The 25,303-nt window shown below is 50.0% G+C and overlaps 1 protein-coding gene across 12 annotated transcripts; it reads right to left on the minus strand.

Moving 5' to 3' along the window:
* Positions 1–5,885: 5,885 nt before the first annotated feature.
* Positions 5,886–25,303, minus strand: LOC125109384 (tyrosine-protein kinase ZAP-70). 12 transcript variants are annotated; one of them, XM_047746287.1, is made up of 14 exons: positions 25,145–25,303; positions 24,851–24,924; positions 15,293–15,722; positions 14,467–14,627; positions 12,228–12,366; positions 12,058–12,139; positions 11,933–11,979; positions 11,679–11,727; positions 10,418–10,610; positions 9,669–9,875; positions 8,069–8,261; positions 7,838–7,978; positions 7,629–7,741; positions 5,886–6,371 (listed from the first exon to the last, which is right to left on the minus strand). In XM_047746287.1, exons 3-14 carry the CDS (start codon positions 15,692–15,694, stop codon positions 6,248–6,250), a joined length of 1,851 nt encoding a protein of 616 aa, XP_047602243.1. In that variant the 5' UTR covers positions 15,695–15,722; positions 24,851–24,924; positions 25,145–25,303; the 3' UTR covers positions 5,886–6,247. The 12 variants fall into 12 exon arrangements, with proteins under 12 accessions (XP_047602243.1, XP_047602245.1, XP_047602244.1 ...); XM_047746289.1 differs by having other exon boundaries at positions 15,293–15,728; XM_047746288.1 differs by having other exon boundaries at positions 25,048–25,301.

A 25,303-nucleotide genomic window follows, 5' to 3' on the forward strand; every position in this document is an offset into this window, starting at 1 on the left:
GGACATCCTAGAAGAAACAGATAAATTCCTAGAAACATACAATCTTCCAAAACTGAGTTAGGAAGAAATAGAAAATTTGAACAGATTGATTACTAGCAATAAAAATTGAGTCAGTAATCAAATAAATAAATAAATAAATAAAACTCCAGGGTGAGATGTCTTCATAGGTAAATTCTACCAAACTATTTCCAAAAATAGAAGAGGAAGTAAAGCTTCCAAATACATTCTATGAGTCCAGCCTCTGATATCAAAACCAGACAGACACTACAAACAAGAAAACTACAGGCCAATAGCCCTGGTAAACATAGATGCAAAAATCCTTAATAAAATATTAGCAAATCACATTCAACAATAATTTAAAAGGATCATTTACCATAATCAAGTGGGACTTATTCTGAAGGTGCAAGAATGACCAAATATTCACAAATCAATCCATGTGATACGCCACATTAACAAAATGAAGGATAAAAATCATATGGTCATCTTAATAAATGCAGAAAAAGAATTTGATAAAATTCAACATTTGTTCATAATGAAATTCAACAAAATGCATTTAGAAGAAACATATCTCAACAAAATGAAGGCCATATTTGGAAAACCCACAACAAACATCTTACTCGGTGGTGAAAATGATTGATTTTCCTCTTAGATCAGAAAGACAAGGATGTCTACACTTGCCACTTGTATTCAACTTAGTACTGGAAGTCCTTGCCACAGCAATCAGATAAGAAAAAGAAGTTAGAGGCATCCATATTGGTAAAGAAGAAGTTAATTTGTACTATTTCTATTTGTAGATGATGGGATACTGTATATAGAAAACGCTAAAGACACAGAATACATGAATATACATTTTTCCAAAGACATACAGATGGCTAACACACACGTGAAAAAATGCTCAACATCAGTCAGCATCAGAGAAATACAAATCAAAACCACAATGAGGTATCACCTCACACCAGTCAGAATGGATAAAATTAAGAACACAGGAAACAACAGGTTGTTGAGGATATGGAGAAAGGGGAACACAATACACAATGGAATAATACTCAGCCACCAAAAGGAATGAAATCTTGGGACGTCTGGGTGGCTGAGCCCATTAAGTGTCTGCCTTCAGCTCAGGTCATGATCCCAGGGTCCCGGGATTGAGTCCCGCATCAGGCTCCCTGTCAAGCAGAGAGCCTGGGTCTCCCTCTCCCCTGCTTCTGTTCTCTCTCTTGCTCTCTTAAATAAATAAATAAAATCTTCAAAAAAAAAAAAAAAAGAACAGATGCATAGATAAATGGAAGAGAACAGATATCCCAAAATAAGCCCATGCTTATATGGTCAATTAATCCATGACAAAGGAAGCAAGAATATACAATGGGGAAAAGACAGTCTCTTCAATAAATGGTGCAGGGAAACTGGACAGCTATGTGTAAAAGAATGAAACTGTACCACTTTCTAACACCATACACAAAAATAAACTCAATATGGATTAAATACCTACTACATGTGCGATCTGAGACAATAAAATTCCTAGAAGAGATTTCAGTGATTTCTGACATTGGCCACAGCAGCATTTTTCTAGATAGGTCTCCTCTGGTGAGAAAAATAAAAGCAAAATTAAACTATTGAGACTACACCAAAATGAAAAGCTTTTGCACAGTGAAGGAAACCATGAACAAAACAAAAAGGCAACCTTGTAAACAGGAGAAGATATTTGCAAATGGCATATGCAGTAACAGAATAATATCCAAAATATATAAAGACCTTATCATTCTCAACACCAAAAAAAAAACCACACAAATAATCTGATTTTAAGATGGGCAGAGGACTAGAACTGACAGTTTTCCAAAGAAGACATACAGATGAAAAGATGCTGAACAGACACATGAAAAGATGCTCAACATCACTCAGCATCAGGGAAATACAAATCAAAACCACAAGGAGATATCTCACCTTATACCTGTCAGGATGGCTAAAAGAGCTAAAATCAAAATGACAAGAAATAACGAGTGTTGTTGAGGATGTGGTGAAAAGGGAGCCCTCATACACTGTTCTTGGGAATGTAAATTGGTACTGTTACTGTGGAAAACAGTATGGAGGGGTTTTTGTTGTTGTTTTGTTTTGTTTTGTTTTTTAAAGATTTTATTTATTTATTTGACAGAGAGATCACAAATAGGCAGAGAGGCAGGCAGAGAGAGAGATGGGGAAGCAGGCTCCCCCACTGAGCAGAGAACCCGACTCGGGGCTCGATCCCAGGACCCTGGGATCATGACCCGAGCCGAAGGCAGAGGCTTACCCCACTGAGCCACCCAGAAGCCCCAGTATAGAGGTTTTTTCTCAAAAACAAAAATGCCATATGATCCAATAAATCTACTACCGGGTATTTACCTGAAGAAAACGAAAACCCTAATTCAAAAAGATAGATCCACTCCTATGTTTATTGCAGCATTATTTATAATCGCCATGATATGGAAGGAGCCAAAGTGTCCATCAATAGAAAAATGGATAAGGAAGATGTCACACACACACACACACACACACACCCCAGAATATTACACAGTCATAAAAAAGGATGAGATCACGCCTTTCCTGACAACATGGATGGACCTAGAGGGTATAATGCTAAGTGAAATAAGTCAGACTGAGAAAGATAAGCACCATATGATCTCACTTATACATGGAATCTTTAAAACAAAAACAAATAAAGAACAACAAAAGCAAAATCAGACCTGTAAACACAGAGAACACAGAGAGAACAAAGTAATGGTTGCCCGAGGAGGGGGGAATGGGAAAAATGGGTGAGGGGGAGTAGGAGATACAGGCTTCCAGTTGTGGAATGAGTAAGTCACAGGAATAAAAGTCGCAGCATAAGGAATATAGGCAGTGATACTGTAATAGTGTTGTATGGTGACAGGTTGTACCTGCACTCATGAGGAACAGAGCTTTGAAATGTATAAATTTGTCCAATCACCTGAAACTAATGTAACATGTGTGTCAACTATACTCAAATTTTAAAAACTTAAAAAACAAAACAAAACACTAAAACCCTATGCTAGGAAGGAGGGGCTGGGGATGGGGGTGGAGGAAATAGTATGAATTGCTTCTCAGCAAGCCACTAGAAAAAACAAAAACAAAAAAAGGCACCACTTGTCTCCCACAGGGTTATCCCTTTACTGGCCTCAGCAGCCCCATTCAAACACAAGGTTCTAGTCACTCAAAACCTCTTGGAATGAAGGGGGAGAAATCAAAGAGGGAGATGAGCCATGAGAGACTATGGACTCCAGGGAAACAAATGGAGGGTTTGGGAAGGGAGGGGGGTGAGGGGATGGGTGAACCTGGTGGTGGGTATTAAGGAGGGCACGGATTGTGTGGAGCATGGGGGTGTTACACACAAACAATGAATCATAGAACACTACATCGAAAACTAATGATGGACTGTACGGTGATTAACATAACAAAATAAAAAATAATAATAATAATAACCAAAAAAACCTCTTTCTCCCAAAAAGCATGTTCTCTCACTTCAACATGCTGTTCCTTATGCCTGGAACATTTTCTTCACTTTTTCCCCAGCAAATCTCACTCTCCCTACTGCAGACTCAGCTCACACATTACCTCCTACAGGAAGCCCACCAGACTGACCCCTTCTCAACTAGATCAAGAGTCCCCTCTGCCCCCAGAGCCCTGTGGGCTTCCACCATTAGAGCTGCAGTTCCCTGGGTCTGTGCTCCCCATGACACACATTTCTAGAACAGGCAGATTGTGGCATTACATAGGAGGAGTGAAATCTCTTTTTGGAGAAAGAGGTGAGTTCTATGTAGTTTTGGGACTTTGAGGAGTCAGGTAGAGATCCAGTTCCGGGTCAGCATTCGTTGTTTTTTTTTTTTTTTTTTTTTTTTTTTTTAAGATTGCATTTTTTTAAAGATTTTATTTATTCATTTGACAGATAGAGATCATAAGTAGGCAGAGAAGCAGGCAGAGAGAGAGGAGGAAGCAGGCTCCCTGCTGAGCAGAGAGCCCGATGCGGGGCTCGATCCCAGGACCCTGGGATCATGACCTGAGCCAAAGGCCTTAACCCACTGAGCCACCCAGGTGCCCCCCCGGGTCAGCATTCGAAAGAACATTCTAAGAATTAATTCTACCTCACTAACCCACCTAAGCTAGGACCAGATTTGAGGAACTGAGCAACCTTGGCTTGGAGAACAGCGGCACCTTGTGGTACCTATGTGGAATAGCACCATCCTTCATTGGTTCATTCAACATTTATTGCCAGCACATGTAGAGTTCTCTGTGTATGCGACACTCAGAGGGGATGACTTTTAATACCACCTTCCTATAAAATAAAATTCTTTTCAGCAACAATAAAATAAAGGCAGACAGTGAAAATTTACTTCCATTCTTAGAGAAAATTCTATGAAATAATGTAAATGATTGTCCAGTCACTAACAAGCGAATTGTAATAAAACAGAAATATCGACAAACGCTACAATTCAGGAAGCCACAAAATCTCGCCATTTGTGTGATTTTTTTTCTTGATTTGTTCGTTAGTTTTAAAACAATTTAAAAACAATGCTTGCATCTTTTTTGTTTTATCTTTTGTTTTATCTTGCATTTAGATTCAAAATAGACAAACACTGATTGTAATCAGTGTTTGTCTATTTTGAATCTAAATGCAAGAAGATATCATCTCCCAGGACTTTGGAGACCCTCAGACAATTCCAAACCATTACAAATTCACTCTCCAAACAAATGCACACAGCCGAGCGTCTTGGTGTGTCTGGAGTTGAGGGTACAACTGGGGGTTCTCTGGATTAATTTTCATATAGAGTACAAAGCGCATTCAAGAGTATGCTAATATGAGGCTTACATATAAATTAAAACTCAACAGTAAATGGTGAAATCAGAGTAAGCTGAGTCCGTACCTAATAATCCCAATGTCAAGTTCCCAGCTCTGGAGTCTTCTCACTGGCTTCACCCACTTGGGCCTCACGCCCCCACTCCCCGCAACAGATAAAGCCCCCGTCCTTCCACCATAGTTCCACAAAACAGCCAGGGGATTTCTAAACCTCCACCAACAAAAAGAAAAAAACAACTTGCCCTCCCAGAAGCTGCAGGAAATCTCTTTGCCTTTCTCTGGCTTGGAGTGGGCTTCACAGCTGCCCTTGGACCAATGGCTCTCGGGAGCCACGCCAGGAAAATAAGACCATATGGGTCTTATTGCGGGTGGGGCCAATCACAGCTGAGGAAAGGGGAGCAAGGTCAGAAAAGAAACGCAGGAGCCTGGCTCCATTTTACTCGCCTTTGAGTTCTGCGCTCCAACATCCAATTTTCCATGTTGGGGGGTGCTTGGTTTGGCAGCACATATACCAATTTTGCACATGGGGAAACTGAGGCAGCAAGAGCCCAGGGACAGGACATCTCAGTGGGACTGAACCAGTACTTAGGACACCAGGTAAGGAAGATCCCAGCCATGACTGCCTGTGTCCAGGGAAGAAGGTGGGGCAGCTGAATAGGGTGCTGGGTGATAGAATCACCCGAAGACACTTTAAAATGCACCGATACTGGGGCGTGGGGTGGGAGGAGGCATTGACGATGGTTAAAACTGCTTCAGGTGATAAGACGCAACCAGCGTGTAGAAAGCACCCACCTCATTCAATCTGCAAAGACAGGGAAGCGGAGGCCCAGCGCTGCACCTGTCTCGGTTCCCCACTCTGCCATGGCTCCTCAGTCCTACAAAGATGTCCTGGGGCAGAGAAGTGGGAAGACCAGACCCTGGGGACCACATCCGGGCCCATCCAAGAAAAGCCATTTTCAGGCACTTCTCACTGACCCCATTCCAATGACCCAGCCCCTTTCCTGGTCCCCTCTCCCTCACCCCAGAAAAGATGAGGGACTCCAACAAGAGAGAAGCTGAGTTTATTACAATGATTGAGGGCTTGCCACCTGAGTTTCCAGAGTCTTCCCCTTCAGGGCCCAGATGAAGGAGGGCCCTTATGGTAAGCAGTGCACCCTCAGCTCGGGGCTGCCCAGTAGACAGCTGCCCAGGAGCAAGTTACACAATCCTATCCTGCCAGGGCCTTCCCTCCTCCCTCCAGCCAGAGAGAACAGGCGACCAGGTGGGGACAACTGGATCCATATGAACCTGAGGCCTCCGCTGCCTGCCTTACCACAGCCCAGCTGGTTTGGTGAAACGAGCTGAGCTGACCTTGGATGGAGCTGAAGCTGGGGCATCGCATCTTGCAGGCCCCGGGCAGGCTGCAGCTCAGACAGAAGCAGCCTCCGGCCCCTTTCCACACCCTGGGGAGCCTTCAGCCTTGCTTGCCACGCTGTAATAGTAGGTGCGCATGCGCTGCTCCACAGCCTGGAAGTCCGGGCGGTCCTCCCACCTGTGGGGGGTTGGGTAGATCCAGGCCACTGACCACATCCCCACAACCCAACTTCAGCTGGAGGGGAGACACACAGGGGGCTCAGAAAATCAGTGGGGTTGGCAGGGTGGTGGAGTTTGGGGTAATGGAGAGGTGTCTTGAATACGAGAGGACTAGAATTCGGGTGTTGCCCTCCCACGTAATGAAAAGCTGCCGACATACAGGATGTTGGGGGAACCATCTGTTGAGTGTTAACTGGTGAAGACTTGCATTCATTGAGTGTCGGGGTAACAACCGTCAACCAAGGGGTGCTGGGATATTGAATGCTGAAGTACTGCTCATGTGCCAAGGGCCAGTGTAATTGGTGCCAGGTGTGGGCTTATATGGGTGCAAGGACGCTGCCCCTAATCTAGCAGAACACTGGAGCACTGACAGTGGGTTCAGCTAGTGGGGAGTCAGGCTACTAAAGATGCTAGCCTTAAACAGTATTGGGGTGCTGGTGTACTGAGTACTTCCCAATGGGGGCCAGGTTAACACATGTTGGATGGACTGATCATTTATTATTTATCATAAAAAGGGTGTCTATTTAATTGGGTGACTTTGGGTGTCAATGTCATAGGTGTTGGCCAGTGGAATAATGGATGTTGGGGTAGGAAAAGTATCAAATGTTAGAATATCCATGCATTGCATGGCTCAATGTAGGACAATAGTTTTTTTGGGTGCATGTTGCCTATTTTCTGATGAGAAGTTGAAATGCTGATGATTTTACGAGTTAGGGTGCTCAAGTGTTGAGTTTGAACACCAGGCAGGGGTGGAGGTTTTGAATGTATTGAGTGTTTGGGTGCTGTAGTGTTGGCCTGCAAGGGTAAAGAGGTGTTGAATGTTGGATGGTGGGGGACTGAGGAATTAGACTGGAGTATTATTATCCCATGCCCTGACCACCAGTACCATATTTGGGGTAACAGAGTACTAACTTTTTTGAGTATTGTAGGATCAATGTGTTGAGTGTTGGCTGGTGGGGGACTGAGGTTTTAGATGCTGGAGCACTAGGTGTCTACAGGAGGCAGGGTGTTGTGGTGTTGGTCCATCCCAGCATTCTAGAATTAGCGTGTTGAGGCATGAGTATAGATGCAGAAAATAAAGGTAGCAAGTGTTGGAAAGGCTGTGAACGGGGTGAGTCTTGGTGGGATGAGTTTGGGATTATTGGGCATCACGACCTCCGACTCCAGGCCCAGGTGTCAGTCCAGCCAGGTACCCTTCCCCCACACTGGCACTCACTTGTAGATCCAGCAGTCACTCATGAGTGTATACATTTCAGGCGGACATTCTGCCGGGCACTCCATCCGCTTGCCCTGCTCGATGAAGTTTATGACCTCGGGGCCTTTCATCTTCTGCTTGAGCCAGAGTCAAGTGTAATGTAAGTAATGAGGGCCACCTCGCCCTCACCCCCCCTTCCTACCCACCCACCTGCCTCTGCCCACGCCTGCCTTGTAGGGCTTCTGGCCATAGGAGAAGGCTTCCCACATGGTGACCCCATAGCTCCAGACGTCACTGCGGCTGGAGAACTTGCGGAAGTTGAAGCACTCGGGTGCATACCACTTGAGCGGCCACTTCCCTGCTGAGCGGGCCTGAGAACAGGGAGATGCTGCCAGGGCAGGGCTTGGGGACCCTCCACCCACCAACCTCATCCACTGGGTGCCAAAGGGCTGGGAGCTCACGGTGTAGTAGCTGTCGTCAGCACCCAGTGCCTTGGAGAGACCGAAGTCGCTGATCTTGGCGTAGTGCCGGTTAACCAGCAGGACATTGCGGGCCGCCAGGTCACGGTGCACGAAGTTTTTCTCCTCCAGGTATTTCATCCCCATAGACACCTGGTGCAGCAGCTCGGCCACATTGCTGATGGGGATGTCCTCCCTGAGGTACAGGGGAGTCAGGGTCAGCTGGAGGGGACAACCCAGGTTCCCAAGGGGGTAAAGCCCACTTCTCTGCTGAGCATGCGTTCAGTAGGTGCTTGGTGGACATCTGCTGTGTGCCAGGCACAGGGCTGGGAGTACCGTGGGGAGGTGAACAAAAAAGGCAAAACCCTCTGTCCTCCTCTAGTCTCAAGGCTTTACATTTCTCCCACATACTATGATCCCCAAACTTACACATTGACCTGCATCCTCTACATGCCCTCAAGGGTCTTGTGGGCATCTCAGAAATCATACAGACAAAGCTAAGCTCCTGACTTACACACGAAGCCAGCTGTCCCCACTGCCCCCTTCTTCTCCAGCAGCTACATCCTTTCATTTACTTGGGCCAGAAGCACTAGCCTTGCCATCAGCTCCTCCATCTCACACCCAGCTTCCAAACTGTCAGCACTCCCTGGCAGCTCTGCCTTCAGAATCCCTCCAGAATCCTACTTCTTTCCACCTCTGCTTCTGCCACCATGGCCCAGCCATCATTGTCATTAGCCTGGACCAGAAGTTAGCCTGGACCAGAACAGTCACCTCTGCCTTCACCCCCCATGGTTTCTCCCCCCATGGAAGTCAGGTCCGGCCACTCCTCCGCTCAGAGCCTCCCAGGGCTCCCACCTCACCTCAAGTAAAAAGTCCAAGGTCTTCCCATGGCCCACAAGGCCCTGCAAGGCCCCCATCACCTTCCTACCCACATCAGCTCCTCCTCTCCTCTTCATGCACTCTGCTGCAGGCACAGGGCCTTCCTCACCGTTCCTCCATGACCCCTGCCCCAAGCACACCTCAGGGCCTTTGCACTGGCTGTGCCCTCTACTGGGACCACTCTTCCCCACAGCTGCCCTTGGCTGCCTCCTTCAGTTTACACATACCTCACCTTCTCACCTTTCATCTCCCACCCTGACACTCCCAATCGTCTTTTTCATAGTACTTATTTTCCAACATAATCCCCTGTTGTATTATAATTCTTTTTTGAAAACCTCTCTTCCCCAACCGGAACACAGGACAGAGATCTTTGTCTCTTCTGTTCACCAATAAATCCCAAGGGCTGGGGACAGTCCCGATTACAGAGGAGTTGCCCAGTAGACACCTGTGGAATAACTGAGCATGTGAGCCAGGTCACACCACAAATACATATGCACCAGCAGGAACAGGAGGTGATGGGCCCATGCCGCAGTGAGTGTAAAAGATCGTGTCTATGCGGGTGAGAGCTGGAGGCATGAGAACACATTGGTGTTAATAGCTCTGCCTTGTGGGTATGGGGGGGGGGCAGGGGGCAGGAGTCACGTGAGACAAGTGTGTGCTCATGGCTGGATGAGCCTGCGAGAGTCCCACCAGCTCCAGAGGCCCAGCCCACCCCAGGGCTCACTTCTTCCCAAGCAGGAACTTGTGCAGGGGCCCGCCACCCGCCATCTCCATGACCAGCATGAGGGCCTCGGCCTGGCAGACGCCAATGAGCCGCACGATGTAGGGGTTGTCCAGCTGGTGCATGATCTGTGCCTCGCGCATCATCTCATCCTTGTCTGTCTTCTCCGTGCTGTGCTTCAGCACCTTGATGGCCACGTCAATCTGCTTCCTGCCATGACGGGCACTGGAGTCAGCCCAGGCCCTGCTCAGCCCCTTCTGCCCACCCGACCAGCCTCTCTCTTCTCCAGACACATGTGGTGGGTACTATGGTTTGCCACCTGGCTCTCACTTCAGGGCCCAGGCACGCACTTCCTCAGCTGCCAGGACGTCAGCTAGTGATGGCTCACTGCCAAGTTCCTCATGGAGAACGACCCCTCACTGAACAAAACACCTCAACATTATACCCTCCCCAGGGGCTGCCTGTATCTAGGGGGCAGTCGATGGAAGGCATGGGCAGGCGTCTGTTGCAACTGTAGCTCGGTGCCCCACCCTCCACCCCATCCCCAGCCTGTGTCTCCCACACTCTCAGGTGCTGTCCCCAAGCCCTCCCAGGTACTCCCCTAGCAGTCTCCTGGCCCAGGGCCCAATTCCCAGGCAAACTGATGTTGCCTCCTGGCTCCATTCCCTAAGTTGGGGGGGGGCCCCACTCCCATCCTCTGCCCTACCCGCCCCCTGACAGTGCTTCCCCAAACCACAGCAGGGTGGCCATACTTGCGCATGCGGTAGACACCCTGGCGTACTGAGCCAAAGTTGCCACAGCCAAGTTCTATGTCAGCCATGAGGAGGTTGTCCCGCTTCAGGAAGAGCTTCTTGTCCTTGAGCTCCTCGGGGTCACTGTATGGGCTCTCATACACACTTGTGTCCATGGGCATTGACTGTGCTTTCTCTGCAGACACTAGGCGTGCTGGGCGCACACACACACACACACACAAGCATGCACTCCCAAGTCAGGATGAGGGCATGGGAATGGGGGGGTGGGGCACAGCAGTCTTGGCACCTACAAGGCACAGGCCCCATCCAGAACACTCCCAGGCACACGGGTACATGCATGTGTTCATATGTACATGTGCACTCGCGTGTGCTCCTGGTCCCGTCTATGGGTGAGCTGGGAAGCCACGTCCAAGTGGACTCTAAAGGCAGAGTCTACGCGTCTATGTCTACGTCATAGTCTATGTGTCTATGTCCATGTGTAACCACATGTGCCCCTGTGTGCTCACACAGACGCTCCCACGGGTACTTTCACCCATGTGCCTGTGTATGATGGGGCCCAAGGGCCTGTTTGCACGAGTGACTGTTAGCAAGCCAGCTAGAGTACACACATCTATGTGTGTGTGTGTGTTCCCCGGCATGTCCCTGCCAGCCCAGGTCTGGGGATGCACCAACAGCCACATTTACCAGGACTCCAGGATGAGCCTCTGCATGCACAGGTAACCAGGTATATTCCCTGCACACACACAGGGACAGGCTTACTTCTACACGTCAAATGAGCATCTGCAGCAAGGCATTTCAGGAACACAGGCTCAAAAGCCCGCCTGCCCAGGCTCAGTCCTGGCTCCACTACTTCCTAGCTGCAAGACCTCCTTCAGTTCCCTGCCCTCCTTTCTCATATGTAAAATGAGAATAATTGCCATGACTACATCATCTGGCCCGTCAGAGACATTCCAGAAGCACAGACACACATGAGTGTGAAGCGTGACTGGCACATAGTAGGTGCTGGACAAATGTGTATCTGTGACCCAGATGTCCTCCCCTACATGTCCATGTGCACCCCACACACACTCATGCAGGCAGGCATGATGGACGCGCAGCCATGTGGACGTCTACATGAACAATATATGCATGGGGCAAACCAAGGCCAGCTGCTACAAGCCAGGCCTGGCCCATAGCCCTCCCCTGCCACAGCCCAGAGCCCAGATCTTGACCATGGCCTGGCATGAACCCCACACGCACCCCTCCACCTCCGTCAGCTCACCTGGTTCCGGGGTGTACCCATCTGAGCTGGTGTCAATCCGTCTGTGAGCCTAAAGGTCATGAGGTCAGCAAGGGTCCACATGACCCTGAGCTGGGGGCACCTAGCCCCTGAGACCCATATGCTCTGCAGACTCCCATGAGCAGTGCTGGGGGTATCCCACACTCCATCCCAGTCTCACCTTGGAAACAGGACCCATCGCCCACCCACCCAGCTCCAACCCTCAGGACCCAACCCTGAGATGCCAGCCAACTCACGTGAGTGAACGTGGATGGGTGGGCTGGGAGTGTGGGAGCAGCAGCCTCTGGGGGAGCAGAAGGGACAGTGAGGGGTGGGGCATAGGGTCTCCCACTCACCCCCTGCCCCCCACCACCCCCCTCACCTGCGCTGGCACTGGTGTTGGGGCAGGCGTCCTTTAGACAGTAGATGAGCCCATCTGCCTTCAGCTTCAGGTACTCCACCAGCTGTGGGGGATGGGGTCAGGGCCAGGGCTCCTCTCTTCACCAGCACGCTATGCAACCCCCACAAACACAAGGCAGATGGGCAGCTTACCTGCCAGAGCGTGTCAAATTTGGTCCCCTCAGGAATACAATATTTGCCCGCCTTGTCCTGGCTGATGAGGTAGTGGTACACAGTTTTCCCATAGATCAGGGACAGTGCGTAAGTGCCCTGCTCCTTCCGGGGCCTCAACCTGGCAGGGGGAAGGAGGAGCTATCACCCCTATAATCACCTGGGCCTCTCCTGTGGTGACCCCCTGCTGGGTCCCAGTTTACACACACACACACACACACACATACACACACACACACAGGTTGCCCACAGGTTCTACTCCTGATAGTCTCATGGAGAAGTGGCAGGGACTAGGGGCTCCGAGGTCAGGCTGGTGGAGTGGGGTGGGGGAGGGGAATGAGAGGAGATGGCAGTGTCTACAGGGAGACACAGTTGTCCGAGAGCCAACATGTGACCATCCACAGGGGAATATTGGCCCTCTCACAGTGGACACTCAGCCCCAAATAGCCTGATACTCAGCCACCCACAGCTGAACCCTTGGCTGTCTAGGGGAGAACACTGAGCCACCCTCAAGCAGACACCTGGGCCTCCATGGCTGAATATGTGGCCTTCCACAGGGGACACTCAGCCACCCACAGGGGCTACTTGGTCATCCATGAAGGGATATTTGGCCATCTATGGTGGACACACAGCCACTTAAAATATTCTCTTGGGAAGGGCGCCTGGGTGCCTCAGTGGGTTAAGCCTCTGCCTTCAGCTCAGGTCATGATCCCAGGGTCCTGGGATGAAGTCCCACATCCTTGCTCCTTGCTCAGTGGGGAGCCGGCTTCTCCCTCTGCCTGCTGCTCCCCCTGCTTGTGCTCTCTCACTCACACACAAATAAATAAATAAAATCTTTAAAAGAGAGAAAGAGGTTCAGCTTCCGTAAGATTCCCACAGGGGTCTGTGATCCAGAAGAGGTTAGGAAATACTTAAAAATATCCTCTTATAGACCCTTTGCAGGGGTCCGGTTTCTTTTCAAATTCAACCAGTACCACAAATTCTGCGATAATTCAGAAAGCTTTGGTAGCAAAAAGCATGAGGTACAATTCCAACCACTCTTCAGCAGCTCTAAACTGTGGTCAAGAATAAGACTGGCCCTGGTCTTAATTCCAGGCCTGAGTGGCATGCATCTTTCTATCACACCCTACACCCTCATCTCAGAACTGGACCTGTTCTGGCTTGTGACAAGCATCAGGATCCCACAGGGGTATTTCCCCACTGTCCCATGCAAGTTTCTATGCCTATAGCTTTGACCTTTAGACCCCTATCTCCATACTGAGAAACCAGTTCTTGACTATAGGAACCGAAAGAAGATTCTACAACAGCCTCTGTCCAAAGCATGCCTTGCCTAGTTTTCCAGTGGTCTGGCTCAAAGTAGCTGTTTCTGGTCTCTTGACATTGCTCAGTGTGAGTCACTGTCCCTGATAATATTAGTGCTCCAACTGCTTCGGAACCTCAGTGTCAGCTGAGGTTGGAAAGTTCTTTCATCTTCTGGACCTACCATGCTATACCCAATCCTAGCTCCCTCAGCCTCAGTCTCAGCCTCCTGTGGCTCATGCTGGCCCTCCCTTCCTCTGTGACTTCAAGCTTGACATCCAAGGACCCACAGCTGGTCAAAGCCATTGGCCCTGGCTCTCCTGACATTCCTCTTACCTCAGTCGACCAGTTAACTGTCATACACTCTACAGAAAGTTTGCAAAATTTTCCTTGGGGCATGGAATCTTCCATGGAAGCTTAAGACATGAAAGAGTTCAACGTTGAGGTAGGAAGAGGATAGCAACTGGTAAGTAGCAGAGTCTGGATTACCACCCATGCTCTATTTTCATTGATTTATCGTTTTTGTCTTCCTGCTCCACAAGGACAGGGATTTGTGTCTGTTTCATTCACTGCCATGGCCTCAGTGCCTGAAATAGTGCGTGGCACATAGTAGATGTTGAGTAAATATTGGTTGAATGGAGGAGAGGAAATTGAAGCAGGCAGAAGTTCAGCTTCTCGCCCAATATCCCCAGCTGGGAAGTAGCAGAGCCTGGATTTCCACCCAGGCAGCCCAGCTCTGGAGTCCCAGATCTTCAGATCCCTTCCCATATAATGTCCATGTGCACACTCAGCAACACACTACCGCCTTGCTCATGTTAGCACAGGCCCATCTGCACGCTGAGGTCTGCCCCAGCCTCCAGGATTTCCGCCAACAAGCCCCAGCCTCACCACCCCAAACCCCCAAGCCTCAAGCCCCACATACAGAAACTTGCCGTCTGTCTGCGAGCCGGAATAGAGTTTGCGCTCTGCCTCCTCGCGGGTCAGGCTGCTGTGGTACCAGGGCATCCGCTCGTGAGCTGTTGTGGCAATGAGCTTCTCCACCTGGGGAGCCTGGCTGATGATGGCCTGTTCCAGGGCCTCGCCCTAAGGAAGGGAGGATGTAGGAGACTTGTAACTGTCACCATGTGTCACCAAGGAGCCAAGTGCACGGCCACAGGAAGGTTCTTTCATCTTCTGGACCTTCCTAATTGCCTCCGTTCCCATGAGACCCTTCACCCTAGGCGGACCTAAGGTGTTGAGGACAGCTTCCCCCCTCCAATCCCCAACACCAGGGTACCTCTCCAATCCCCCACCCATCCAGGACACGTCCCAGGCCCCTCCTTACAGGCAGCCCCAAGCTCATCTCCAGCTTGACGATCTGACACTGGTTGTCGTGTATTGCAGGCTGTCAAAGACCACCACCCACCACCCCCGCTGGCAGCGCCCCCAGCATCCTCTCGGGCCCGGCACCCAGGCCCCGCGCAGCGCCACCTCCACAAGCTGGTCTGGCAAGGACGTGCACCAAGGCACCGCTCAGGCCCCTCCCTCTGAAGCCTCCTCCGAGGTCCCGTCCCCACCCACCCCTCCAGCTTCCAAATCTGGCGTGGCACAGCAAAGCACAGGCTAGCGAAGACGACAGCTCTCCACAGTACCCGCCCCCCGCCCCCGCCCGCCAACAAGGCTCTCCAGGCTCTTGAGGCCAGCTCTGCCCCGGCCAGCTCTCCCCAGGCCCACCTCCTGGCCCCGCCCCCGAGGGCCCGCGCTCTCACCTCCAGCTTCCACGTCTGGCGCACATAGTCGCGCACCATGGCGTCGCGCAGGCAGTCGAAGACGCCGGGCTGCGGCTCGAGGCCCGACGGCCGGTTGCACGGCTTGCGCAGGTTGCAGGGCAGCCCGTCGGGGTCGCGCGAGTAGAACTCGCACAGCTCCGCGGGGCCACAGTGCGCCTTGCCGCCGGCGATGGCGTAAGTGCCGTTGAGCTGGCGCTCAATGGGGAAGTGGTGGAAGCGCACGTCGTGCACGAGCGACAGCACATAGCCTCCCAGCGAGCGCAGGCATTGGCGCAGCAGGAAGAGCCCGTCGGCCATGCCCGCCAGCTTCAGGTGCTCCTCGGCCTCGGCGCGCGAGATGCTGCCGTAGAAGAAGGGCAGGTGCGCCGCGGGGTCCGGCATCGACGCGGCCGCTGTGCCTCGCCAGGCTCTGCGCGTACAGAGGGAGATAGAGGACACGTCAGGGTCTCGGCTTGCCTTCTTCAACAGCGCGCGTTGGGCCCAGAGATAGTGGGAGAGGCCGCATTGAGGGGCGTCCGCGCCAGTCGTGCAGAGTCGGCTTGGAGAGGAGTCCCAGCCTGCTGAGCTCAGCCCGGAGAGTCCCCAACCCTCCCCTGACTTCTCAGACTTTGTGCGGAGCGCCCAGACAGCCCCACCGGCCCCCCGACACCAGCACCTGGAACCATTCATTCATTTCCCAAACACATGTTGAATTACTATGTTTCAGGCCGGTGTTGGAGATAAGAGTGAATAAGATAGGATCCTGCCCTCCTGAAGACAACAGTCTGGGGGACGTGGGGGATACAGTAAACAAGAGGCAGAAATAATTACAGACTGAGGTCCGTGTACTAAAGGAAATAAATGAGTGATACTACGAGAAAAGGCCACTGTCGCTGGGATGGTCACCTTCTCTGAGAAGGTAGCATCTGAATTGAGATCTGAAGGATGAGGAGGAGCTAGCTTTTCAAAAGTCATGGAAGAGAGCACATCACGCAGAGGGACAGCAAGTACAAAGGTTCTGAAGCTAGAACCAGCTTTGTTCTTCAAAAGAACCTTATTCTATTGACCTTCCCAAGAAGTCCCCTGGCCTTAGAAATTCCCCTTTGCCCTGCCCCCTTCTGCCTTCATGGACAGATTTCTAGAAAGCATAAACTAATCTGAATATCCATCAATAAGAGATTGGTTAAATACATTAGGGTTTAATTCCAGTGTGAACTTTGATGCAATCACTAAATAAAATGAAATGCATGACTGAAAAGTACGATCCAATGTGGGGAGAAGGAATTAAAGATATTTAGATAAATATCTAGTAAGGCAGATAACCTAAAATTATCTGTTTTTAGCTTCCTGGGGTTATAGTATAATGACTGATATCTTGATAAGCACTAGGTTATGCAGGTGTCTGAATTTCTCAGAATGTACTAAAATTTGTTCATTGCAGTGTATTTGGACCCTTAAGGTAAAAAAAGAAGAACCACCATAAAAATTGAATGCTGTTAACAATCTGTATGCAGAAATATTTAGTCTGGTGGATACTGATGATTGTAATTTACTTCAAAAAGCACCCAAAAAATAACATTAACTGATGGATGGACAGATAGGTAGACAGAAACAGTCAAGTCTTATAATTCAGGGTAATTCTATAAAGTTATGGCAAACACCAAATTAGCAAAACTAAATGCTGCTAGAGGAAATCCAACATTAGGTGTCTAAAGTCCCTGCTCACAACATTTTCATCAACTGATCAGTACATAGCCCTGTTTCTGCTTCAAGACACTTTTTGATATGTATTGTTGATTCATTAACATTGAACGCTCAGCCAACAGCAGTACAACTATAAGATTATCTAACACATACTTTTCCTGGAAGGCACATCACAGCCTTCTTGCCCTTAGGAACACAAGACTGCACATCAGCACTAGACTGCCATTTAAACAGTGAAATCGCCAACAAAACGCACAATAATGTGGCACCAAATAGAGGACACTTGTTTCCAGCACGGGAATTAAAACAAAAAGCAGAGGAGTATCCCCTTGTTTGACCTCAATGGGAATGTGCACATCAGTTAACTCAAATTTCTTACTTCTCTGCGTGTGTTCACGAATGACTATGAAATGCCTCAAGTGTCTGGGGGTTACAAGTAAATATTTATGTGTAGGCTAAATACAGAATCTGCTAATAACATAATCAACTGTATGTGATAAAGTAAATATAACAATATCAATTGTTGACTCTAATGGGGTGGCTAATGGGTATACAACTACTTCTCCCCCATTTTGCTATATATTTGTAAGTTTTTATACAATACTGAAAAAACTTATCTCCCCATACAACTTCTAGACATTTCTCTAAGGTGGGCCCAGCAAGACCACCCAAGCACAGGTTGTGTTGAGGGGAGGATCCTTGAGTGCCTTTCTTAATTAAGCAAATATAAGCAGGGCGTGCAAAGAAGGCTTTTGTGGTTTGAAAAAGGCTGCCTTTCCTTCCGGGTGTCCAGGGACAGGCAATGACAGGCACAGGGACTGAGAGAAAGATACTGGAATGGGAATCAGGTGATGTCTGGGTTGGGGTAGCCAGAGGAGGAGCAAGAATCTGTATTCTAACCTGATGGCTCCTGACACTGGGTTTGGGAAGGCCAGGTTGAAGGGAGTTCCTGGATGTCCCAACAGTTACAGGCAAGTGATTAATCAGGGACCACATTTGTGTCCCCACCTGGAGATGCAGATCGCCAATTCCATCAGAGCACTGAAGAGTCAAAAAGTTTCCTAGGTAGTTACCCTAGAGAACTAGGTAACTAGTGAACTAGGTAACTAGAGTTACCCTAGAGAAATGGAAACTTGCATTCACAGAAAAACCTACACAGGAAATGTTTATAGCCACTCTGTTCACAACTGTCAGATTTTGGAAACAAATGTTATCTCCACAGATGAATAGATAAACTGTGGTACATCCCAACCATGACCATGGGATACCACTCAGCATTAAAATGGGAGGAAATGCTAAGACCTACAACACATGGATGAATCTTAAAGGCATCATGCTGAGTGAAAGACGCCAAACTCAAAAGGCCACAAACTGTATAATTCCATTGAAAACTGTATCAGTGGAGAACAATGCATCAGTGGTTGCCAAAGGCTGGGGGCCAGGGGAAAGGATTGACTAGAAGGGGCATGAAGGGATTTGGGAGAATAATCAATATTTTGATGGAGATGGTAGTTGCTCAGCTATAGGCATGTGTCAAATCTCGCAGTTTTCACTAAAATGGGTGAGTTTTACTGTATGTAAATTATACCATAATTTTTTTTAACTAAAGAAACTGGATCGGGGTGCCTGGGTGGCTCAGTGCGTTGGGGCCTCTGCCTTTGGCTCAGGTCATGATCCAGGGTCCTGGGATCAAGCCCCGCATCGGGCTCCCTGCTCAGCAGGGAGCCTGCTTCCTCCTCTCTCTCTCTCTGCCTGCCTCTCTGCCTACTTGTGATCTCTGTCAAGTGAATAAATATTTTTTAAAAAAAGAAAGAAAGAAACTGGAAAGTATAGACAAACAAGACACTAAAAATAACTTATATAGGAAAGAAAGTGCTGTTTATGCTCCTGCTCTACTTTCTTGACTTCCACCCCCTCACCAGCCTCACATTCTGCTCTCCACCCCCACCAGGATGCTTTCCAGGCTAGAGAGGAAGCACTGGTATCTCCACCTGGTGGGCACAAAGCAAGAACCTAATGCCCTTCTCAATGCTGGGTTCCTTGAGTGATGGACATTGGGGACCCCTCCCTCCTGCTTGAGTCTCTTGGCTCTTCCCAGTCCTTCACAGGTTCCCTGATGTGTCTCCTCCCTCTCTGACAGTTCCTGGTCTGTCTGTTTCCCCAGCCCTGGTCCCCTTACTTGGGACATTCTGTCTGTGGCTATAAACACGCCACCATGCCAACCTGCCTGGTCCAGATCTCTCTCCTGAGGTCTGATTGTACTGGCATCACCTCCTTTGATCTCCACCTGCTATGTCTATTAATAAAACCTGAGATCCAGATCTAACTCACATGGTGTTTGTGGTTGGCTAAACCCCACAGTTTGTTTCCCATGAGCTGAGACCCAGGGTCTGCAAGTTGCTTCTTCGGCAATTTATCTCTGAGGCCTCCCTTGCTCAAGAACTTACTGTGGCTCCCTCCTGCCCACTTCATTGAATCTAACTAAACTCTTCAACCTTCCCTTTGTTCCAGCTGAGCTGTGCTATTCTCCTTCTTTCAAATGCACTTCCATACTTTTATCCATGCAGTGGCCTCTACTGAGTACACCTTCCCTACTCCTCTCCATCCTCCCACATCCAGCCATCCCTGCCTCACAGACTCGTATCACTGCTCCCTATACACAGGACAGAGGACCAGGCAGCAAGATGGGGGCTTGTCCAGGGGCTGTGGGTAGGGGTGGGGGTAGTGAAGCTGGTCTCTGGGGCAGGAAGCTGTGGCAGGAAATTGTCGGCAACACAGTTTGAGAAGCTCCGCCCCACAGTGGCCACAGGTGCAACCTGGGTAGCCAGAGACGGGTTAGTGCAGAAGGGGGGCTGGGGAGAGACTGGCCCTTGGGGCCCGATTCAGGGCCATAAGCCATGACTGACCATCTCAGACCAAAGGCCAAAGCATCCCAGAGGCAGGAGCCTTCCCTGTACATTCTGAGCTTTATCACAGCCTCCCTGTCTCACTGCCAATAGCGACAATGGTAATAATAACACGACACTGCACGGCCTGTGGGTCCGGGGGTTAGCCAGCCCTGTGTATGCTTTTGCCTTCCTGTGCCTTTCTGGGCTGTCCTCACTAGTAAGCCAGGGGGATAAAACCCAGAGTGACTAACTTTCCAGTTCCCAGAGATGCTGGGGAGGCCAGAGGAAGTAGACAGGAGGAAGTAGAAGATAAAGAGCCAGGGAGACAAGAGGCTGGACCAGGCATGGACCCTTTGCTTTCACAGGAGCTGGGCCTGTGTGCAGCCTCCTGATGGGGCCCTAGATGTGGTTGGGAAGATCACATGTTTCTATCCTGAATCATGACTCCACGGCTTTCCAAGGAGACAGGCCCACAATGACACTTCCCTACCCTATTCCTGCCTGGACTGACCCCATCCAGCCTCCCCATGAACTGTGAGTTCAGAGATCCTAATTTGGCCTTGCCAGAGTTTGTAGCTCCACTGAGAGATAATGGGACAGCAGCCCTTGTTTTCACAGCCCAGGCCATGGGAGGAAAAAGAAGAAACCTGTGGTCCTCTGCCAGAAGGATCTCCCTGAAATTCCACCATTCAAGCATCCTCCTTAGGTAAAGGTAGGGTTCAGAGAGACCTGATAGCCCAAACATACTTCAAAGGAAAAAAGGCTCAGGTGGTCAAACACATTTTCAAAAGCTGTGGAAAGCATATTAGCATACTAAAGGCTCTGAGAAGCGCCTGGGTGGCTCAGTCAGTTAAGTGTCCAACTCTTGGTTCCAGCTCAGGTCCTGATCTCAGGGTGATGAGATGGAGCCCTGAGTGGGGGCTCTGTGCACAGCAGGGAGTCTGCTTAAGAGTGTTTCTCTCCCATTCCCTCTGACCTTCACCCCCCACACCCCTAAAATAAATAAATAAACCTTTAAAAAAAAAAATAAGGCTCAGGGTGCCTGAGTGGCTCAATCAAGCGTCTGCCTTCAGCTCAGGTCGTGATCTCAAGGCCCTAAGATTAGCCCATGTCAGGCTCCCCGCTCAGTGGGGAGTCTGCTTCTCCCTCTCCCTCCACCCCTTCTGCCCCTGCTCATGCTCTCTCAAATAAATAAATAAAAATCTTACCCAAAAAATTGAATTAAAAGCTCTGAGAAGACCTGCATGGAAGGACCATTTTAACTTTGTCTTATCCCCACTTCTATGTAGCAGAGCCTCAAGGATCTACTATTCCACAGAACATACTCTGAGTATCAAAAGCCCCAATTAGATGTCCACTGTCAGAGCCCAGAGGGGAGACTGAGGCAGTCAGGCTGCAAAGGGAATGAGCCTATCCAACTGGACTTGGGAGGGAGAGGGAGTTGCACCAGCCAGGCCTAGAGGCCTAGTCCTCAGCCACTGACCCCACGAAAGGCAATGCTGGAATGGGGGCCCAGCCCCTCTCTGCCCATCCCTCCTCTCATTGACCCCTAGACTTCTGCCTGAGACCTGAAATCCCCCCTAAAGCCACACTTCCTGCTCTCTAGCCCAGAATCATCGTGGGGACCCCCTCTGCCCACCAGGAGAGGCAGCACAGGCAATATCAGCCAATGAAATGCCACCTTGCTTACGTTCTAAGTAACAATGACAGCAGCTGGCATTGGGCCAGGGGTGGCGATCGGCTCCCTCATGTCTTCTTCCTGACATCAAGGGATCAGATTTCAACCATAGAGTCAGGAATCCACTGTGCAATAGTGCTGTGGTCCTGGCCAGTGAGTTAAGCTCACCAGACCCCACCTAGAAAACAGTGCAAGCAAAGGTGCCTGGCACAGGGAGATGATGAGGATCCCATGAGCTAAGATTCACCAAGCACCAAGCACATTACCTAGCCTTCCATTGTGTTATCCTGTCCTTCGCTGTTCTCAGCCCTCTAGGAGACTTCCACCTCACTCAGGGGTAAAGCCCAAGTCTTCACAGCAGTCCCCACATCCTTATGCAAGCTGCCGAATCCCTTCTTTGTCTTCATTCACTCCCTACCAGCCACATGGGCCTCCTTATGTCACTTGTTCAGGTCACTTGATCAAATCAGGCATGGTCCAACCGCAGGGCGTTTGCACAGTCTGTTCCCTCTGCCTGGACGCTCTTCCCTCAAAATCCCTCACTTCATTCAAGTCTCTGCTTAACTATCACCAGCTCCTCCAAGAGTTCTTTTCTGACCTCCCTCTCTAAAATCACCTCTCCTTCTTCAGGATAGAGATGTCCCTGTCCCAGCTTTATGATTCTTCATCACCAAAAATATGATTTATCCACCAACTTTTTGACATAAGACCTTTGCTCCCTGCGTGAGAGTAGAGATTCTGTCTTGTTCCCTAACCCAGACCACAAGGCACATAGTAGGTGCCCACACCCTTCTCCTGGCTATATGCTCTATGGCTACATGCTTCAGCTATATGCTCTGTTATTCCCTCCTCCTGAAAGTATGCCATGATTTCCACCTCTCATGGCTGAGTCGGGCACCTCCTCTCTCAGGGCCTGTCCTCTCCCATCACAGCCCTGATGGCCATGTATGACCCCTGTCTGTTGGCTCCTCTGTCCGTGACCAGGCTGAGCTCCCCCCTCAGGTAGAGCCTGTGGCTGTCTTATTTTCTATGGGAGCCTGTTTCCTCCCAATAAGTACGTGTTGAACAGGTAACAACAACAACATCCTATGTGCCAGGGACTTTACCAGGAGCATGGCTCACTTAATCTAAACTCACCTCAGCTCCCATTAAATGGGAACAGTTAGCCCCATTCCTCAGCTAAAGCAGCTGAAGCTCAGAGAGGTTAATGTCAAGTTCAAAATCCTGCGACCTGCGAGTGGCAGTCCTGATTTGAACGCAGGTCTCTGACCCAGCAGCCTGCACTCACCACTCTGGAGAATGTCCTTTAGGAGTTGGAATCCCTTGTTCTAAGCTGGATCCCTTGGAGCTCTCACCCCAGGCTGGCAGGTGTCCCTGCACTTCAAGCTTCCTTCGACTGTCAGGGCCCAGGGTGCTGGGCCCTTGTGGGGTTGGGGACAGGTCCTTGCATCCAGCAGACTTGCTAAGTGTTCACTGATCCACTGGACAATTCTGTGACAGCAGTCTGCCCACCCCAACCTCTGCCGCCTTGGTTTTAAAAGATGTGTGACCTCAACAGGAGCTTTCCCTTTCTGGGTGTCAGGCTCTGTGACTGTAACATGGAGATGAGGAAAGTTTTAGGGGGTGGGAAAGGTGGGAAAGGTGGGAGGATGAGTGGGAGGACAGCAGGGCGCTCTCCTGTGTATTGTGCATTGTGTTTCGCGTCCTTCCTGGCCTGTATCTACTAGATGCCAACAAGACCCCCTGAGTCCTGATCAAAATGGTCCAGACATTATCAAATGTACCTGGGGGCAGGGAGGGTAGTGGAGGTGCCAAAATTGGCTACAGTTGAGAACCACAGCCTTAGGGTGCTGTAGATCTACGGGTGACCCCAGAACAACACGGGTTCGAATGGCTCAGGTCCAATACGGTGAATGTCTTTTCTCTTAGAATTTTCTTTATGCTATTTTGTGTTGTCTGGATTCCTCTATTGTAAGAATACAGGATATAACACATATGACATACAAAATATGTATTAGACTCTGTTTTCAGAAGGCTTCCAGTCAATAGGAGGCTCCTGGCAGTTAACGCGTTTGGGGCAAGTCAAAAGTTATATGCAGGTTTTCAACTGTGTGGGGTTTCGGCACCCCCTAAGCCCCCTGTAGCTCAGGGGTCAACTCTGTCCATTCACCTAATCCTCACAAGAGCCCCAGGAGTGAAGGATTTATGGACCCAGGACCTGACATACACAGAGGTGCGGGGACCTGCCTAGGGAACCTGCCTAGGGGCCACAGAGCACACATAGTAAGTAGGTGGCAGAGCCAAGACTTGAATCAAGGCTGCCTGGCTCCGCAGTACATGCTTACCATCATCCAGACTGCCTGCCAGCTCCGTGTCCCTGCCAGGGCTGCGTGTGGGAGACAGGAGGACAGGCACAAAAAGGAAAAGGAAGTACCACACTGAAGGAGAAAAGCCTTCCAAGGTGGCATCCAAAGATTTTTCATGCCAGGAGTCCCTGGTCCTAAGCTCTCAGCAAAACTTACTAAGCACCCACTGTGCCGCACTCACCACCCTGAGTGAGGCAGGAGTCATGACGCGCGTCTTGAGTTGTTCACCACAGGAACACCTGTTCCCTCCTCCGGAGACTCTCTCCTGCCTGGGACATTTTTCCCAAACTCTTACCCAAGAGTCAAGAGTCAGGCACCAGCAAGGTGCCAGTACTTGCCTCTGCATTTAACAGACGCACAACAAACTGAGGCTTGGAGACAGAAAGCAACCTGCCAAGGACACACAGCAGTTGAGCAAGACTCAAACTGTTTTCTCTTTCACCTCTCCAGGTCCCCCTTGAACCTGACCTCCCTTACAAGTGGCTCAAGCCTGTCCTGGGCCCCGTGAAAGGAATTATCTACATTTGTTTGTTCAAGTTCACAGCCTTGTTAAGCCACCCTCCTATTCACAAAGCTGGTGAGGGTGGGGGCCCGAGCACATGTTTGCTCTCTCTGGAAGATTCTCTGCTTCCTGGAGCTAAGGGTGTCACCCTGATGGGGCCCAGCAGGAAGCGGGGGACTGAACAGGCATCGCTGTGTCCCCCAGACATAACCACTCAGCTGACCCTCTGGCAGGGAATCTGCTTCCCTCAGGGTGGCCGCAAGTGGTGTCTGTTTCCTTTTCCAGCTGGACACCACACGTGCCAATCTTACAGCCCTTCACGGTCCTTCCCAGTGGCCTCCTACCTCTGTCCCCCACCACACAGACCCAGGCTACCCATGGAAATGGCGGCCAGATGCTGTTCCATCCAGGATGACTTACCTGGGGTCGTGCAGAGGATATCGAGGCAAATGGGCCACAGGTCTCTGGTCCCCAGCGTCAGCAAACAGCTGGTTCTAGGTGAAGAATTGAGACCCAAGAAACTAACTTGGGTATATCTGCAGCCCAAGCCCACAGCCTGAGGCCCTACGGCTGATCACTCCCTCCCATGCCCAGGCAAAGTGTTAAGTAGGTCATACCCCACGGAGTCTTCGCCCTCCGCCAGCTGTCCTGAGTCGCCCGGGGTGTGTCTGTAGTGACAGAACAGGGGCAGAAGGCCGGAGAGCGGCCACTCACCTGGACACACCAGCTGCCACACAAAGGCCAAGCTAAGTAGGGACCAGGGCCGGAAGGCCTGGTGTGCTCTCAGCAGCTGGTTTCTCTGAAACTCGACTTATTTCCTTGTTGTGAAGACAGGAAAGGGGGCTGCGTCTGAAGTTTATGCCAAAGTCATAA

Source organism: Lutra lutra, chromosome 9 (genome assembly GCF_902655055.1).
Source record: "Lutra lutra chromosome 9, mLutLut1.2, whole genome shotgun sequence".
Classification (NCBI taxonomy): Eukaryota; Metazoa; Chordata; class Mammalia; order Carnivora; family Mustelidae; genus Lutra; species Lutra lutra.

Bases quoted from the DNA above. Each gene is read 5' to 3' on its own strand.
- LOC125109384 (XM_047746287.1), bottom strand. From the start codon at position 15,694: ATGCCGGACCCCGCGGCGCACCTGCCCTTCTTCTACGGCAGCATCTCG. The intron at 12,367-14,466 runs GTATGTGGGGCT...TCCCCCTGCCAG, and splicing joins CAGACAGACGGCAAGTTTCT to GTTGAGGCCCCGGAAGGAGC. The intron at 7,979-8,068 runs GTGAGCTCCCAG...CCCTGTTCTCAG, and splicing joins CTGACGACAGCTACTACACC to GCCCGCTCAGCAGGGAAGTG.